This window comes from Macrosteles quadrilineatus, unplaced genomic scaffold (genome assembly GCF_028750875.1).
Source record: "Macrosteles quadrilineatus isolate MER2022 unplaced genomic scaffold, UCM_ALF_1.0 Scaffold_8__2_contigs__length_117827958, whole genome shotgun sequence".
Classification (NCBI taxonomy): domain Eukaryota; kingdom Metazoa; phylum Arthropoda; class Insecta; order Hemiptera; family Cicadellidae; genus Macrosteles; species Macrosteles quadrilineatus.
Genome location: NW_026542601.1, coordinates 5,799,897 through 5,817,104, shown reverse-complemented (window position 1 = coordinate 5,817,104; position 17,208 = coordinate 5,799,897). Strand labels below are relative to the sequence as shown.

The 17,208-nt window shown below is 32.1% G+C and overlaps 1 protein-coding gene across 1 annotated transcript in view; it reads left to right on the top strand.

Moving 5' to 3' along the window:
* Window positions 1-17,208, top strand: part of LOC129001661 (ryanodine receptor) — a 168,616-nt gene that overhangs the window by 29,407 nt on the left and 122,001 nt on the right. The window contains exon 2 of the mRNA XM_054429037.1: window positions 16,706-16,810. Coding sequence (XP_054285012.1) covers window positions 16,706-16,810 — 105 coding nt within the window. The remainder of the gene's footprint in view (window positions 1-16,705; window positions 16,811-17,208) is intronic.

Sequence of the window (17,208 nt, the reverse complement as noted above, 5' to 3'; positions counted from 1 at the left end):
CCCTAGTCTTCCATTCCTATTTGTGTTTAAGTACGCTTAAGGTTAGGTCCATATATTTTAATAAATGGAAAAATAGTGGTATATTGGTTTCTAAAATTTTAGTTGTTATGTAAACCCTTATACATGTTTATAGTTATAAATGTTATTTTTGTATTTCCATTGAGACATTTATATCCTAATATATTTTACTTAGTTTTTAAAACTTTGTGCATCAAATGCAAACTAATAATTTAGTGGCCACGTCAAAACAATTAAAAAATTAGCCTACATAACATATCTACGGACAGCAGTGTTTAAGCGATAAGCTTATCGTGTAAGGAAGGGATGAAACTAATCACTTTTGCAATAATATAACTAATCACATGCATGCACATGCCACCATGTAATTAAGACTTAATTAGGGACCAAATTGCCGTTAAGTAGTTACCTACAAAATTCATTTAACAGGTCTGGCCTCTTAAAAAAAATATGAGAGCGAACAAATGTGTAGCAATTTGTGTGTAACCCATTTCAGGTGTTTATTATGCTTGTGCATTTTTTTTAAATTTAAAATAATTAATACTAAATTTATGGGTGTTTCTATGTACTGAACTCTTTGAAATTCAAAATTATTGTTCTTTATTGCCCTTATGTCATCATGGTTCAGTAAAATGTTTAAATTACACTTCCTCATTATAATTTCATTGAATAAAATACATTTATTTTATTTCAACAGAATTTCTAAAATCATTTTTAGAAGGAAATTTTGTCTGACACACATCCTTTTATTTTAATGTTCATTCTTGTAGGCCAACTGTATAATGTTCGGGGGAAAGGGTTATTGTTAAATACGTTCCTCGCATAGACCAGGGGCTCACGAGGACGGGAAAAGAAAATTTAAAGGAAGCCAATAACCTTTACAAAACGTATGTCAGGCTACTTTCAAAATATGCTTTGAGTTTTCATCTAACATGGAAACACGTTTAATGTGTGTTATACCGCTACTACTTTTAATTTCAATACCTATGTTTTCCCCCTAAAAACCAGATATGTTTTACGATTTGTTAAGAAAACTCCAGTCGAGATGTTAGGTGTAAGAGAACCATTTATTCCCAGATCCCAATGGGAAATCCCAGATTGTTTCCAGGCTGCTTCATCCCCACTTACTGCTCTTATCCCGGCATTTCTTACTATCTTCAAAAATATTTATTTTCACAGCAAAACTATTTTTATTTAAACAAAGGCAATAACGTACAATTATTTATTTTAATAGTTTAATACTTTTCAATGTAATGGCGACCAAGTAGGTATTTTAAGCCAAGTATGAATGGAGATGAGTGTAGGATGAGTGGCGCGATCTTGCAATAAATTAAACAATAATTTACAATGTTTTGTGTGTCGTTAGCCAATAGGTTATTGTGCAAATGAACGGATTTTAACCCTGTCACAAACAATCATGTCAATAAATATTTTTTGGGTTTTGGTTGTCTTTCCCTTTAACTTTAAAGCGTTAGAGGTTCTTCAAAAAATTTCCCAAAGCAGCATATACTTACTGAAAAACTTAGTCTTTAAAAACGAATTTTAACTGGTAGGATTTTTGTTTTTAAGATTAAGGTTATAGTTACTCATATTGAGAACTGAATAAAATAGCCGAGAAAGATCCGTTAAGAAGGAATGACGTTGGTTTTTGACGACAAAGGCGTTTGATATGTTCAGCTGAAACGTTTGTCTTGCATTCTTGCTTTTTTGGGCAACATTTGTATTCACTTATAGAGGTGGGTAGTAACATTGAATATATAACACTGTAACACTATAGTGTTAATGGTATAAGTGTCGTATCCATTCTGCCCAAACATTTTTGGCTAATCCTTTATAGTGTATGGTACTTTTAAGATACAGGAACGTATTTTGATCGTTAATTTCCTCGGGTTCGTGTCAGAAGACTGTTAAGTGCCATTAGCTCTTGTTAGCTCACGGCCTGTTTATATTACACTACCCTTGTGCTTACTACACCCTACTGTGGACATACTTACTGAAAATACAATACTGTTTTGTGATCCACGCTGTGAGTTAAGTGTGCTATCTACCTATCTATCTATACTATTATAAAACTGAGTTGGTGTCTGTCTGTCCAGCTTTCAAGACTAAAATAATAAACTGACACAGCCAAAATTAAGCACAAAGATTTTCCACATACCTAGGAATGTCATAGGAATATTCACTTCCCTAAGTTCCTTTCGGGCTACTCCTCTTGGATGTCCAAAGTTTTGAGGTGATATTTTCAAAAGTAAATATTAATTGGTCTCCATGGAAGTATGAGGAAATTCACAATAATCAGAACTGCTTATTTCACAATTTCAGACAGCTGAACCAAACAAATAAAATAAAATATTTTACACAAACAACTGTAATGTAATGTAACTGTAATGTAACAACTCCTAATTTAATATTTAATAATTTAATAATTTAATAATTTAATATTTACTTTTTATGTATGTGTTAATGTAAACAGTAGGACAATTACAATGAAGGTGATACTTTTTTGTAAAAATCTTGTGGCATTTTGTTTATAAATTCGATCTACTTGACAATTGTTTGGGTTGGGCGGTATAGTACTTCTTCCCGTTGCGTAGCACGGGTACGGCAGCTAGTATTCTTATAAAAGGTGTTGCCACCGCATACTATGTTTTCATTGATACTGGATTATATTATTTGGATGTTTAAGTTTTAAGGATTATAATAATTTCGGAATATTGAATGCAATGTGAATATACAAATATTGTCAAAATCACACATCAGGCTACTCATTAAAATATTCTACATGAGTAATTCAAGTGTATATCCCACAAAAATTATACAACGAATCAATTCTATTGTTGATCCACCAAAAAACGTAAAAATAACCTCGTAAATAAAAGTTGTAACAAACAAGGCAATGATCCAGCTAGCCCGCGTCCCGCCTTTATAGTGCTAAGTTTATCAGACCTCACAGCTGTTGTGGTATAAATAGTGTTAGTCTATCGACAGTTCGCCCGTGCCTGGCAACCGTTAAAATACAGGGTGTTTCAAAATTACTTTTTAAAAAGATAGATTTTAGAGGTGCTATTGTTTTGGTGTAATGTATAAAAATAATATAGTCTTTCACTCTTAAACTAGACCCAACGTGGCTTTAACTAAAGTTGCAATATAGTTATCAACTAAAGTTTCATTTTGTTATATATAGCTATCAAATTGTAGAGGAGTAAGTCCAAAATTGTATCTGTTGTGAAAATGTTCGAAAGAGATATAATAGGATTCTTGACTAACTCCCAGAGGAATCTTAGACTAGAGGAATTTGGCTCTTGAGTGTTTCAATTGTGCATTGCGGTAAACAAAATATTTTTGCCAAAGACCTGTACTGCACCATACATGGAAACATGTTAAACTTAGCTGTCATGAAAAAATATCTAATGTGTAGGCCTCTTTGACATATATTTAAAAGTCAATCCGACCCATGAGTTAATTTGTTATAGAGCTATCAATTCCCTTTATGCCACCGAACAAAATGGTTGAGTTTGAGTAAAAAAAGGACAAGAGCTCGGACCGTTTCCTCGCAAATACAAAAACAAAACGTTAGATGCATTTAGCATTAAAAATAGTAATTTTTATGAATTAATCAACACATTTAATTAGTTATTGGATAATGTATCATTACACTCGTATGCTTACGTGGCGTCAGATACCGATTGTATGTAATTATGCATTGTAAATAAATAATAGCAAATCAAAGCATTTACATGCAAACCAAGTGGGAACTTTGAATGCGTTATTTGTATCATATGGCTATCCCACGCAACAGAAAACTCACATTGATTGAATAATAAATAAATCAGACACAATTAGAAGCTCTGAATCATGCAGCCTTTAAATTGACAAAAAACAATTCTAAAAACCGATTACCATCAATTAACAATTAAAACAGTCCAACTTACTGAGTTGTGTTAGTTTTATTACTATACATAAATTCATGTAAGTGAATTTAAAACAATGTGGAACATGATTTAGATAACTAAAAAAAGTTTAGGTTTCTGAAAGGTTTCCTAACCAAGGTGGTAATATTTATTCGTATGGAAATAAATTAAAAACACATTATTCATTTTTGGCAGATTTTATAAATCTCCCAAAGTTCCATGGTGTCAATGTACCATTCGCTAGAAAGTGTGGTACATTAGTACGAGTATGACAATTTTCGTTTGCCTATTTTCGATGTTTACAGCTATTCATTATTTTTTACAAAAACCATTATTTTCTTCCCAGGTATTTTTGAGTTATAACAAACCAACACATTTCGCAATGCAAAATAATCTTTTTTAGATAGATATCTTTGAAATAAAATACAAATAAAGTATAAATCAATATTATGAAAATAAATAAATAAATTTGATGAAAATAGAGTTTGCAACGATTGCTAATAAAGGTGCACTAACTCATGGTAAAGTACTGTTGTGTTAATGAGTCTGATTTGCGTTTAACTAAATAATTGCCTCCGACCGTTCATTAGGAAAACATTACACTGACGATGAGAAAATGTGTAATCTACGTTGGCAATCCACGCAAATTTATTTAAATTTAAAATAACAAAATTACGTTTTGATGTTTCTTTTGTCAATAATTGGGTGAAATGTTTTAGTGAACTGTTTAGCAAAACTCTTCTTTTTAACTTCTTAGGTAGGGACTTAACTAATATTAACACAAACTAAACTTGATTTGAGATGAGTTTGGAATAAAGTGAATGGTCTTGTGTAGTTTTGGTTCACACTAAGGTAGGTTATTGCTTTAGACGGGATCAGAAGCCCAAAATTAATAACGGCTACTTCCAGTTTTGAACAATCACAAAACGATGTTGCTCAGAACTGAACTGGCACTAGGGCTACTCAGGTAATTTAAGCTAATCCACAATAAAACTACTGTATAACTATAGGTGTAAATTGATATTAACTATACTCTTAATCTAAAATAACAAAAATTTAAAATACACAAAACATTAAATTTTAATCTAAATTGTAGCCTATGTTTGACAGAACTGTAAATAATTTACTGTCTGCAGAGTGTAAAATAAGGCTAAACACTATGGAACTGGTATTCTGTGACTGATTGTCAATCAATGTATATGGAGAAGCATCTTCGTATTCTACCTGATTCTAGTAGCATAGCACAAAATAATCCACCAAATAGTTGTGTGTAATCTTGGAACATGTAAAAAATATTACTTACAAGTCAAGTATAAAAACATATGCAATAGCTAAATTCAATGATAACTGATTTGCTAATATCACATAGTTTGATTCTACTATAAACCATTTGATAGACTGGTTCGTAGAAAACTTCGCCAACGTTTGGTTCTAAAACTCCTATTGACTAATATTGTCATTTTATTGTCCCATTTATGACGAAGTTTATAGTTTGACCATTTACATTCTGCTAGCTGCAAAATAATAAATATACTTGGTTTATACCCACAGTACCAGAGCATTTTATTTTCATAGAGAGTAATTTCAAACAATCTTTTTACAACTCTTTAGTGCCATTGAAGGTTATCCTGACTAGTTTACATATTTAGAATTAGGCTAAGAGTTATCTATTTTGTTTATACATTGTCCAAAGTTTACCAGATTATACAGGTAATGATATTGATATTTGATACTATTTAGCTCTAAAACACAACAAAATAATAGTTTAATAAATTCCTCCCAAAATGGATATAGTATTTGACGTAGTATATTATGGTTTGGCGAATAGTAAGGAATTCAAAAATGTCTATTAACAATATTTTTCAAATATTCAAACTATAAATTTAAAATCAGGTATGAATTATGACACATTCATTGATATTTCTTGGTCATAAAACGTGTATTTGATACATGAACCAATTTCGTATTAGGACTATAAAGTTTATTTATTTTGATTTACCAACTTGTATTTAATTTGCATGATAAGTGTAGGAAAGTAATGGGTACTTATAATTTTAAAACACAGTTAACCTGATTAAAATGATCCTGTAAAACAAACACCCTGATCCTATTGTGAAGGTGCTTTCAGTCTCTTGATATATTTATTGCTCTTAATATATTTAGTAAATATATTTTATTGCTCGGATAAAAAATGAAAATAGTCGAACACCTCTAGCCAAGTATAAATTATTTATAGAACAACGCCAGACCGGGAGCTTAACCCTCATGGGAGTTAGGGTACTACGATATCTGAATTGCAAATGCAAGCAGAAATCAATTATATTCTTTCGTATTTCAATATTTTGTATGAGTTAATTAAACTAAGCTATCGAATCACTGAACATGTTCAAAAATTCAGTATTTGTTTGGGATTTTCTGCGTTACGATTCAATTTTTAATAAAGTAGATTAAAAATATTATACTTTAAGATTTACATACACCTGTCGAGACATGCTGGTTTAGACATATAACTGTAGCTACCACTGGTTTGTTCATATATCTAATACCATAACGGTACTTCACCACCAAACTGGTATCTATAGTGTCGGAAAATTAAGGGTTTTTAGGTGTCAAAAGTTAAGGGAAAATTCATGTTTAATGTTATAACTGTGTAATTTCAGGATACAAACTACCTTAGCTGTTTGGACTTTGGGATTTTTGTTATTTAATTTTAATTATAATAATCAATTTTTATAACAACAATGTTTTTCAATCAAAAAGTAGGTCGTTATAATTAGCATTTTTAATAGCATTTCTAGTAGTTTTATTACTTTTAGTATACTTGAAAATAATAAAAGTTGTAACATTACATTAGAGTTGTATATTAAAACAGATATTTCGAAAGGAGTTTTATTAGTTGAATGATATAAGTTACCACGGTGTATCTTAGTGGTAGTGTCTTGGGCTACAGACAGATGTTGCTGGTTCAATGACCAACTTATCGCTGGCTTTACCACATGTCACTCATACAGCAAACTTACATCACCATCACCGCACAGATCAGAATTCTATGGTGTTAGGAAGTCGAGGTTGAAACGATAAAAAAAATATAATTTTCATTCTTCTCAATTTTTGATATTTATATTGTGTAAATCATGTTTTAGTTTATTCACGCATCCTCGATTAAGCATGTAAATGATATAACGTTTTTCACAGCTAACCGATCAAATAGTCATTATTGCAATCACATCTGCAATGTCAACACAAACAAGGCTATGTTAACATCGTTAGCCAATCGGTGAGTTGGTTTTCACAAAAATGTAATATTTGGAAGGTTTTTTTTTTCATTTCTAAGCAAACAAAGGTTGAAAAGTGCAAATAACTTACAAATTAACTCATTCGTTGGTTAAAGTTGTTTTCATTTGTTTACAGAATGAATCAGCACAACAACTCAATTTCTTTTTCTCTCAATCTTTTTGTCTTATCTTATTTAAAATTGGTTTTCTTTGACTTCAAGCTAGTAAGCATTTTTGATAATATATAAATGTTTAGTATATTTTTATATTGATATCAATAAAAAAAACTAAAATCATTATCATTCGTAATTTACTAATTTGATCAAACTGTAAGAAAGAATAATCTTTCAAGTATTAAATATTAATAAAATTAGTCAGGGAACTCTAATCCACACCATCGCCATTGCTATGTCAGGTGTTGGATATATTTCGTTTTCTCTATGTCCAATCGAAAGGTATTGTCATAGGAAGCCCATGCACCATTTATAATGCGAGGATACATTATTGTCAGCTTTATGGATAGACATGTGCATTCGAACATAATTATAAGACATATAAAACAAAACGATTGTTCCAATAAAAATACGTATTATTATGATTATCTAAATAAATAAATAAAAACGTCTTTATTAGCCAGTGTTTCTCTGATACGTGTCAGTTTTTCAGAACAACTTTTGTCATTATCCTATTGCACTTACAACTAAATATTCATATCTTTTAAACACTTTTTAAACTTAATCTTAAAAGTATTGTTGATGCAACGGTTTTTAGGCTCTCGGGTAGTCCGTTGTACAATGTGGGTCCGAAATATGAGAAACTTTTCTTTCCCAATTCCAAGGTGACCCTTGGAAAGTGAAGCCTCCCGCCATGACGTGTCCTACGTTGTGTGATCTCATCCCGGACAGAAAGCCTCTCGCAAAGATAGTCGGGCTCACGGAGAGTCAGTACCCTGTGAGTCATGCAGCACGTCGAAAACCTGCACATGGCTTCCATGGGCAACATCCCGGCTGCTTCACGGAAAGGGGAAACATGATCAAATTTTTTAAGGCAGAATACAAATCTGATTGCTGAGCTTTGAATTCGCTGTATTCTGCACATGTCTTCCTTAGTGATACTATTGCCATATACAGGGAAGCAGTAGTAGACTACTGACAATATCAGTGACTGCATGAGTTGAAGCTTTGCAGCCTCAGGCAGCATACCTCTGAACCTGTACAGACCTCTCAGTCTCCCTATTGCTCGTTGGGAGACATGCGTGATGTGATCTTTAAAATTCAAATTTCTGTCAATAATGACGCCAAGAGTTTTGGCTTTGTCACAGACTGCCAGACTCCTGCCATCAAGATTGATGCTCAAGCCATTAATCTTATATTAATATTAATCTTATATTATATTAATATATTACTAATCTATATAGGTAATAGATTTTGCACGATTAAAACATCTCCTGTAATTAGTATGTACTGTACTCAAAGAAAATTTAAAACTAGTATAAAATGTTACTGTTATTTTACTCAACTTTAATGCTCTACTTAAATGTAAATATTCAGTTTCTTATTTGATGACTTGACACTTTTAAAGTCAGTATGTAGGATGAATATAAATGTAACCAAGAAGGTGAATAATTTGCTTTTATTATAACAATAATAATTATTTTTTGTTAAAATTTGTGAATTGGGTGCTGGAAAAATGATGACGTTACATTTCACAACCATGACAAATCATGATGGATAACTTCAGTTAAAAGAGTTGTGGAAAGGTTTTCACCATGTTGCATGTTACTGTTATTTTACTGAACTTTAATGCTCTACTTCAATGTAAATATTCATTTTTTTATTTAACGACTTGGTATTTTTTTTTTAGTCAGTATGTAGGCTGAACCATTTATTAAACCTAAAAATAATATAATGCTCTGATAATTCTGGTCATGTCATACTTAGCTAAAATCTATTGGCTATTGTCAAGTTTTGAGCATGTCCTGACAGAATCCCAAATCTATAACCCTTAGACCAGCCAGACCCCTTTTTAACACCATAATATCCTACTAAAATTGTGCTTGCCTTAAAACTCCAACTTGACTATTCCGATCCAATCCCGAGAAGATATTTTTCAAAACTGAAGGTTGTAATCAACCTTAAAGTTAAGAATACAATGGAAACTCCATGTACAGTATCGAAACTTAAATTTATTTAATTAAAACCACAAAATTGATGGTAAAAGAAAATAAGGGGTTCACAATAAAGTTTACAATGAGTGGGGTATGAATTTAATAATGAAAGCTTTAGGCTAAGCCTATTACAATAGTTCTCAAGGTTCAGGTGTTATAATTTATTGCACGGATCTTTATCTCAGGTGGGGTGATCGAGCGGCATTTGAATTTAATCTTGTGATTTTATATAGCCTAATTAAAATTTTGTTTGAAATATAAAATAGGTTCGAATTATTCTCTGATTGGTTGATTTAATGACTTGATTAGTGTTTCTTGACTTTTAAATTCTGGTACAAATGTTCAAAAGTTAGGCCTAAAATGTTTTAATGGCTTCCAAGGATAGAAAATGTCTATTGGAGTGATCTCACCAAAAATTGATGTCTTCTTCACGGTAAATTTCTTGATGTAATAATTATTAATGTTCTTAACAAATACGGTTCTTCTTCAATCGAATTTCACAAATTTAGGTTCAAATATAGGCACTTTTTTATAAATTTTGATATTAAAATATGTAGTATCCAATTTACATCTTCATACTATCTCAGCTCTCTTGGAAGTAATGCAAGTTTGATGCATTGTTGCACTCACATATGTCAATGCTGACTTAATCACAGAGAATTGTAGGCCACTGTTCACACATAAATATTATAAAAAAATTACATTTGCTATAGAGCTAAATTTGAATTTTGAAAAGTTATTTAAATAAAATTATATTGAATTTGAAGCAATTTTGTTACAAAAATTATAGGCTATTATATATTTACATGAAATTAGGTTATTTGAAAATTTTCTATATTATATTGTATTAAATTGATTGTATTATAATGATTGGTTTGCATGGATAATTAATTACTATACAGGGTGTTGAAAATGTCTGGAACCAACATTATATCTCGTGAGTGGTAAAAGAAAAACAACTGATATTTTGTGTACGGATATACTATGGTTTTACCTATCTTTTAGTGCCTTATGAAAATTTTTACCACTTATAGGGAACGTCCTGTGGAGGATGCAGTAAAAAGTTTTAATGGAAGCCTGTGGTAAATGATACATCATTTTAAAGGCCATTTTTTCTGAGTAAGGAGCCACAAGTTTCATCTCAAAAGGACCACCCTAGCAAAAATGGCGTCTGTTTGAAATTTAAAAATTCCGTTCCCTATAAGTGGTTTTTTTAATTTCAAACAGTCGCCATTTTCGCTAGGGTGGTCCTTTTGAGATGAAACTTGTGGCTCCTTACTCAGAAAAAAATGGCCTTTAAAATGATGTATCATTTACCATAGGCTTCAATGAAAACTTTTTACTGCATCCTCCACAGGACGTTCCCTATAAGTGGTTATTTAAATTTCAAACAGTCGCCATTTTTGCTAGGGTGGTCCTTTTGAGATGAAACTTGTGACTCCTTAATCAGAAAAAAATGGCCTTTAAAATGATGTATCATTTACCATAGGCTTCCATTTAAACTTATTACTGCATCCTCCACAGGACGTTCCCTATAAGTGGTAAAAATTTTCATAAGGCACCAAAAGATAGGTAAAACCATAGTATATCCGTACACAAAATATCATTTGTTTTTCTTTAACCACTCACCAGATATAATGTTGGTTCCAGACATTTTCAACACCCTGTATATGGTTTGAAAAGGGATTGACATTTAGATAAAATGAAAAACATATGGTGAAAATTAAATTATCTATGAAAAATATAAGTGGAAATATTGAATTGTTACAAGGTTTTACTTTCACAAATAAATGTTTTAAAAATAACCTTTGTGTGCACGTCACGATATGTATTTATAAAACATTGGCTTTATCTAAGTTTTACCGAAAGGGTATTCACATTGCAGAAGCAGCTCTCTGGTGAGCAATTACGTCAAAGCGTCGAAAGTGATCTTACACTGCAAAATCTCTCGGCAACTCGACTTAGATAAAAGGCTCCAGCTAAAATACTTCAGTTAATTCACCATTCTAGCAACCCTTTTTATACATTTCCTAAAATATTTGAGATGTGCACATGGCTACAAATTAAATATGGTAAGTGATATCTCTTACCCCCATTGATTCTTGTAGTTTTCCAATTATTTCCAAAGCCTCTCAGTTGAGCTTGTCAACGTGATTCTACCTCTCAATCTTGTTTTTCTGTACTCGTTGGAAAAACTAAAAGGATTGGCGAACTAAAAGTCACTTAAATGTATTTTTTTATCAGTTTCCTATCCAGAAAACTGTAATAGAAAATACTAAAAATATATATTTTACCTTAAATGTAATTGTTTGTATTAATTGCTTCAAAAGTGGATTCGCCATTCTACTACAGTCATCATGTACGTTTGTTTTGTGATTATATTATGTGACATCGAAGGAATAACTTCTTGATCAGCATCGTACGTGTCGTGATGATTGGAGTGTCCAATATAAATCTATCACCACTTGCCAACTTTCATATGTATTTACCGTTTTGTGAATCAACAGTTTAAATGAACATGTAATATTACAAGTGCTATTAGACGTATATCTTTTTTGTTTTTTCAGATCGAATGAATGTATTATTTGAGTGTAATGACATAGAGAAAACGTGTTTTAAGCACATATCGTATTGTCTAAACCGCTTTTAATACACAACCATAACACCAAACTAAATTGTTTTTCTTACGTTATAATCAATTAATAAAGGTGGCATGTTTCCCATTTGAAAACCATTAATATTCATTGATAATCGTATTCAGCTATAACATTACCTTTGAACTGTCTACTAATATTTGTAGTTATTTGAGTAGTAGCTATTTTTAAATATTACATGTATACAGGGCGATGTAGGTAGTTCATGCGGTTGAGTATTTTTAAGGTGGATTTTCCATCACAACACAGAGTGGTGTTTTCACCCTGGTTTAATCCACAAGGGAGCCATCCAACCAAACTCCGGTGTAGGTCATCAATATTAATACAGCTAGCTCCTCATCAATCGTTACAATATACGGAATCATTCAGTGTTAGATTGCATAGACACAATCGCAACTCGTGTACTTTTTCCCCAGTACAGCAACGAAACTAAAATAAAATCGGTTAAATCTATAAAATGCACTTTTTATCACAACATATATTTTACTGATATAAAAATATCCTGTACTTAATGTTAAAAAATGTGTACATACTATTGCAACAAGTTTTATTTGTATCATATTGCCTTTTCATTGTGTGGAAATGTTTTAAACTAATTCAGTAACAATTATTTGTTTATATTATAACAATAGTTATGAATTTTTTTGCTAAAATTCGTTAATTTGGTTCTGGAAAAATGATGACGTTACGTTTCACAACGATGACAAATCATGATGGATAACTAAAGATGAAAGTGTTTTGGAAAGGTTTTCACCATGTTACATGTAACTTTTATCAAAATCGTAATCCCTATTTTAAGCTTAAAAATGTTGTGTTCTGTTATTCTATCAATAGTAATAAAAATGTTTGTTTAACGTTATAGATATTAACAATCACCCTTATTAATTAATCCTTTTTAGACTTATAGTAAAGGTTTTTCATCTAATTCCCACATAGGTAAAGAACATACGAGAGAAAGAGATGATGAGGTAGATAATAAATAGTATATTACGTTACTAGTCCTGAAAATAAGTGTTTACCGGACGAGTGTGGTCGTTCCCGTGCGAGACGAAGTCGAGTACGGGATTGCCATACGAGTCCGGTACACACATTTTGGACGAGTTACGTACGATAGTTTACGCCATACTACTAAATCCATACAAATCCTTATATATTTCCACCAACTAAAGGAGTAAAAATCACTAGTCATAGCCTCTAAGAGAGGTTATGTTTTTGTTTATAACCACTCATTGCCACCTAAATACAGTATAATCAGCTGATTGGTGTCCGGTAAAACTCATTGCAGCACAGTAGTACGCAATGAAACCCCATTTGAATAAGCTGGCGGCAAACAGCTGTTTTCTGGACTAAATCCTTGCGTGGTAAGTTCGTCAAAATAATGTAGTGTGGCGTAAATATCTTTATAGTTTAGTTAGTTATACCATAGAATCTAGAACAATAGGAATCCATGGGTATACCGCAAGAGACGACATGGTGCTGTGGGGCTATGGTGCTGTGGTGTTGTGGTGCTGTAGTTCCTTGGTGCTGTGTTGCCGTGGTGACATGGTGCTGTGGTGCTTCAGTTCCTTGGTGCTGTGTTGCCGTGGTGACATCGTGCTGTGGTGCTTCAGTTCCTTGGTGCTGTGTTGCCGTGGTTGGCGCTGTGGTCACACTGAATGCAAGATTGTTGAATGTTATAGCATGTTGTAAAACACATAAATGAGTTTAGCATTAATTAGATGTTAAAAATGGTATAAAATCTCCAGAAAACAAAATCATTGCGGTTAACCTTAAAACTACTTAGCAAAACCCTAGCATTAAATTAATTAATATAAAGTAAAAAGAAAACAATTTAATATTTTATTGGTTTAAAAAAGCTGTGAAAAAATATCTAAGTAGCTAATATAAGAACTTGCAGTGCTCGCGTAGTAATCAAAATGTTGCCGGACCCGATAATTGGCCTTTACTATTGAGTATTTAAAGGGTCCTGACCAAAGAATAGGTGGACAGTCGACAACATAGCTAAAAAGATCACCGCACTCAATTAATTAATAATCTAGAATTAATGTTTACCTTATTACATACACACAGTGCTTACTGAATAACAGTGTGTGTAAAACACAACAATTTCGTAGCTTAATGATGATTTTATGAGTTAACCCAATGAAACTTATAACGATTGAGATAAGCGAATGATTATGATTTGCATTAATCCAATACTCTATCTATTATCAAGGTCGGATACTAAAATATAAAATCGTTGATGTCATAAATCATTGTTTATCACAACCACCCTGCCAGCTGTTCCCATCCCTAACGACTCGTTAATCATCCCCAAAGTCGATAATTGTCAGTTTCATTTCAAATATGTTCAGGTTTAACACACTGATAGGTTGTGTTTGTAAGAAACTTGAAAAAGTAGCTATACAAATTATATTAACTATTTCTATTTTTATTTGTCTGAACTTGTTATAATTATCACATAATAAATATTTAAACTAGAGCTATTTTCAGTTATGTAACTTTTTGCTATTTGTTAATATTTATTTATATATTCCTATTTTGTAGTTTCTGAATATAACAAACGAAATACGTCTTCGACATCTCTGCGATATGTATGCATGAATAAAATTTCGTCTTAGAAAATAGTTTTACTTAAACAACAATCCTTAGACCTGACAAGGAAGACTTAAAATAAAAATATAACACAGCTAAATTATGTTAGCTATTTTACATTATCGTAAAAGAGATCGATGGAATACATACGTACTTTTCTTATTAATAACAGAAAACTTAAGAAAAACTTAAGTTTATTATAAAGTATGGACCATACCCAAAACATCCACTATTACGAAAAAACACGTACTATTTTTGGCCTTCGGTAACAGTGAGCGGAACTTACAAAGGAAGTTACACTCAGAGATAAGCCTTAAGTTTCTAATTGCAAAGTTACAAAGTTGGCTTACTAGATATCTCAGTTCTACTTAAGGTCGCTATCTATCGACTGTCTTATTTTAAACGTTCAACATTTGATTAAGTTTTTTCTTCTTTTTTCATACCATTTTCCCATGCAGATACCTACAGTTTTTTACAAGTTTTCTTTTGTCTTTAAACAAATTATTGATGTTTTAATTTATGTCACAGTTGAAAGTCCATGTGGTGTTACAGCCAAAGAGCAAAGCACAAATCAACAGCCTAACATTGACAAAACAAAAACATTTGATCAACACCAGCACTCTAACGTCACCAACATGAAGGTCAGATTTGATAGTTGGTGAGAATTGTATTCAAAGTCAATACCACTCTGATTCTGTGGTAAGTGACCAGGTTATACGGGTCCTTTTGGTCTAGGCTCTTGGGACTAAACTGCATTGCGTCAAACACTGAGTACACGTAGTGAGGGAATGAGTTGGCTGTTTCATCACAAACAAAGCAACACCATCCTCAACAACAGATAGGCAAAACACGTATAAACTAAATCTGAAATAAAACTATTTAGTAAAAGATAAAAAATATCACGACAAATTATTACTTTATCACCATTGATTCTGTGAATTACTCTTCCGTACTATTCCTCCATGGGGGAGCAAGCTGGTCTAGTGATTATAGGTCCCGGGTTCAAATCCCGCCAAAGAACCAATGGATTTTATTCATGTGATAATGCCGCGGTCCCTAGGTCTAGCTTAAAGTAATGTCCGGGCTCGTGCCTAGCGTCTTGTCTTACGACCAAAAATATTATTTCTCCATATTTATTTGTTTCCATTTATTTATATATAATGATAATATTTAATTTACAAAATAACAATGTGGGAACTGATATTTTTTTTAATTAACTTCGTAGTATTCTTCGGAAGCTTTCTGCTTGGGTATGCAAGTTGTCTACGTTCGTGCGACAAACTTGGGTGGAAACTTTGGTTAATTAAGCAAAATAAACTTCCCAGTGACTCCGTCGTGTAGTAATTATCTGTTTCCTAGACTTACTGTAACACTAAATGTATAACCAAAAACATTTAATATACATTAGATGAACAACTAAATCAGTCACATATAAGATTTATAATAATTTTTAATTTGCATGTACAGTATTTGTTTATGGATTAAGGAATAATAACATAGTTTAAATTTTAGATTCTTTATGTATATAAAAAAAATCTTATTTATGTTGATAATTCATCTACCAACCATTGAACGATGCATTGTTCAACAACAGCACCAATGCTACTTCAATGTCCCAGTGTAATCCTCATCTACACGTTAGTAGTCCCTGATGGTTGCCTTTTGGCATTGTTATTTATGTTGATAATTCATCTACCAATCATTGAACGATGCATTGTTCACCAGTTTATTGCATCATACTTTAGTTTTTCCTTAGCAATGGAAAAACAATTGCATGGTTACCCATTTTCTTTATTTCAAACTGACAAGTGCTTTGGGATCAAAAATACATAAGGAGAGTAGGAGCTTACTGCGGTTTAGAGACTGCAGGAGAAGGAAGTTAGTTAGTTTACTACTCGTCTGCAGTAAGTTCCTTCAGGAATAAGACGATCCACCATAGTTTGGTTCTTTCTAGACTCTTCCACCATCAACAACGCTGTTCAGTGTTCAGTTACATGTTTCAGAAACCGTAATGATTCCTATAGCCTTCTATTTAACTTAGCATATAATTATATTAGTTTTATACGAATGTGTTTCTGTTCACAGGAAGACATGGTCTGTCTCTCGTGCACCGCGACTGGGGAGAGAGTGTGCCTTGCGGCTGAGGGGTTTGGTAATCGTCACTGCTTCCTTGAGAACATCGCCGATAAGGTAACATCAGGTGTACCAACCTAAATATATTACTCCGTTGGTTACATATGTATGGAAATGTAAATGGTAATGAATTACATATTTCATAAAAAGAACAAACAATAACTTATCCCGAAAACATGCTGAAACCTGCTTCAACATACTACGGTAGTAGTTAATTTTTATTTCAATAATAGTTCTGATTTTGTTTTGGGAAATAATCAGCAGATATACCCAATGACTGCGTCTGTGTGTATATGTAATTAAATTGATTTGGCAAAAGAAAACAAGCTTTTTAGAGAAAAAAACTGAAAATATTACGTTTATGTATTTATTTGTTTTGGTTATGTGACCAACTATATATAGGCTATCCAACTTTGTACTCTAGTTCAATTTTCTGTACTTTTACTGCTTCTTTC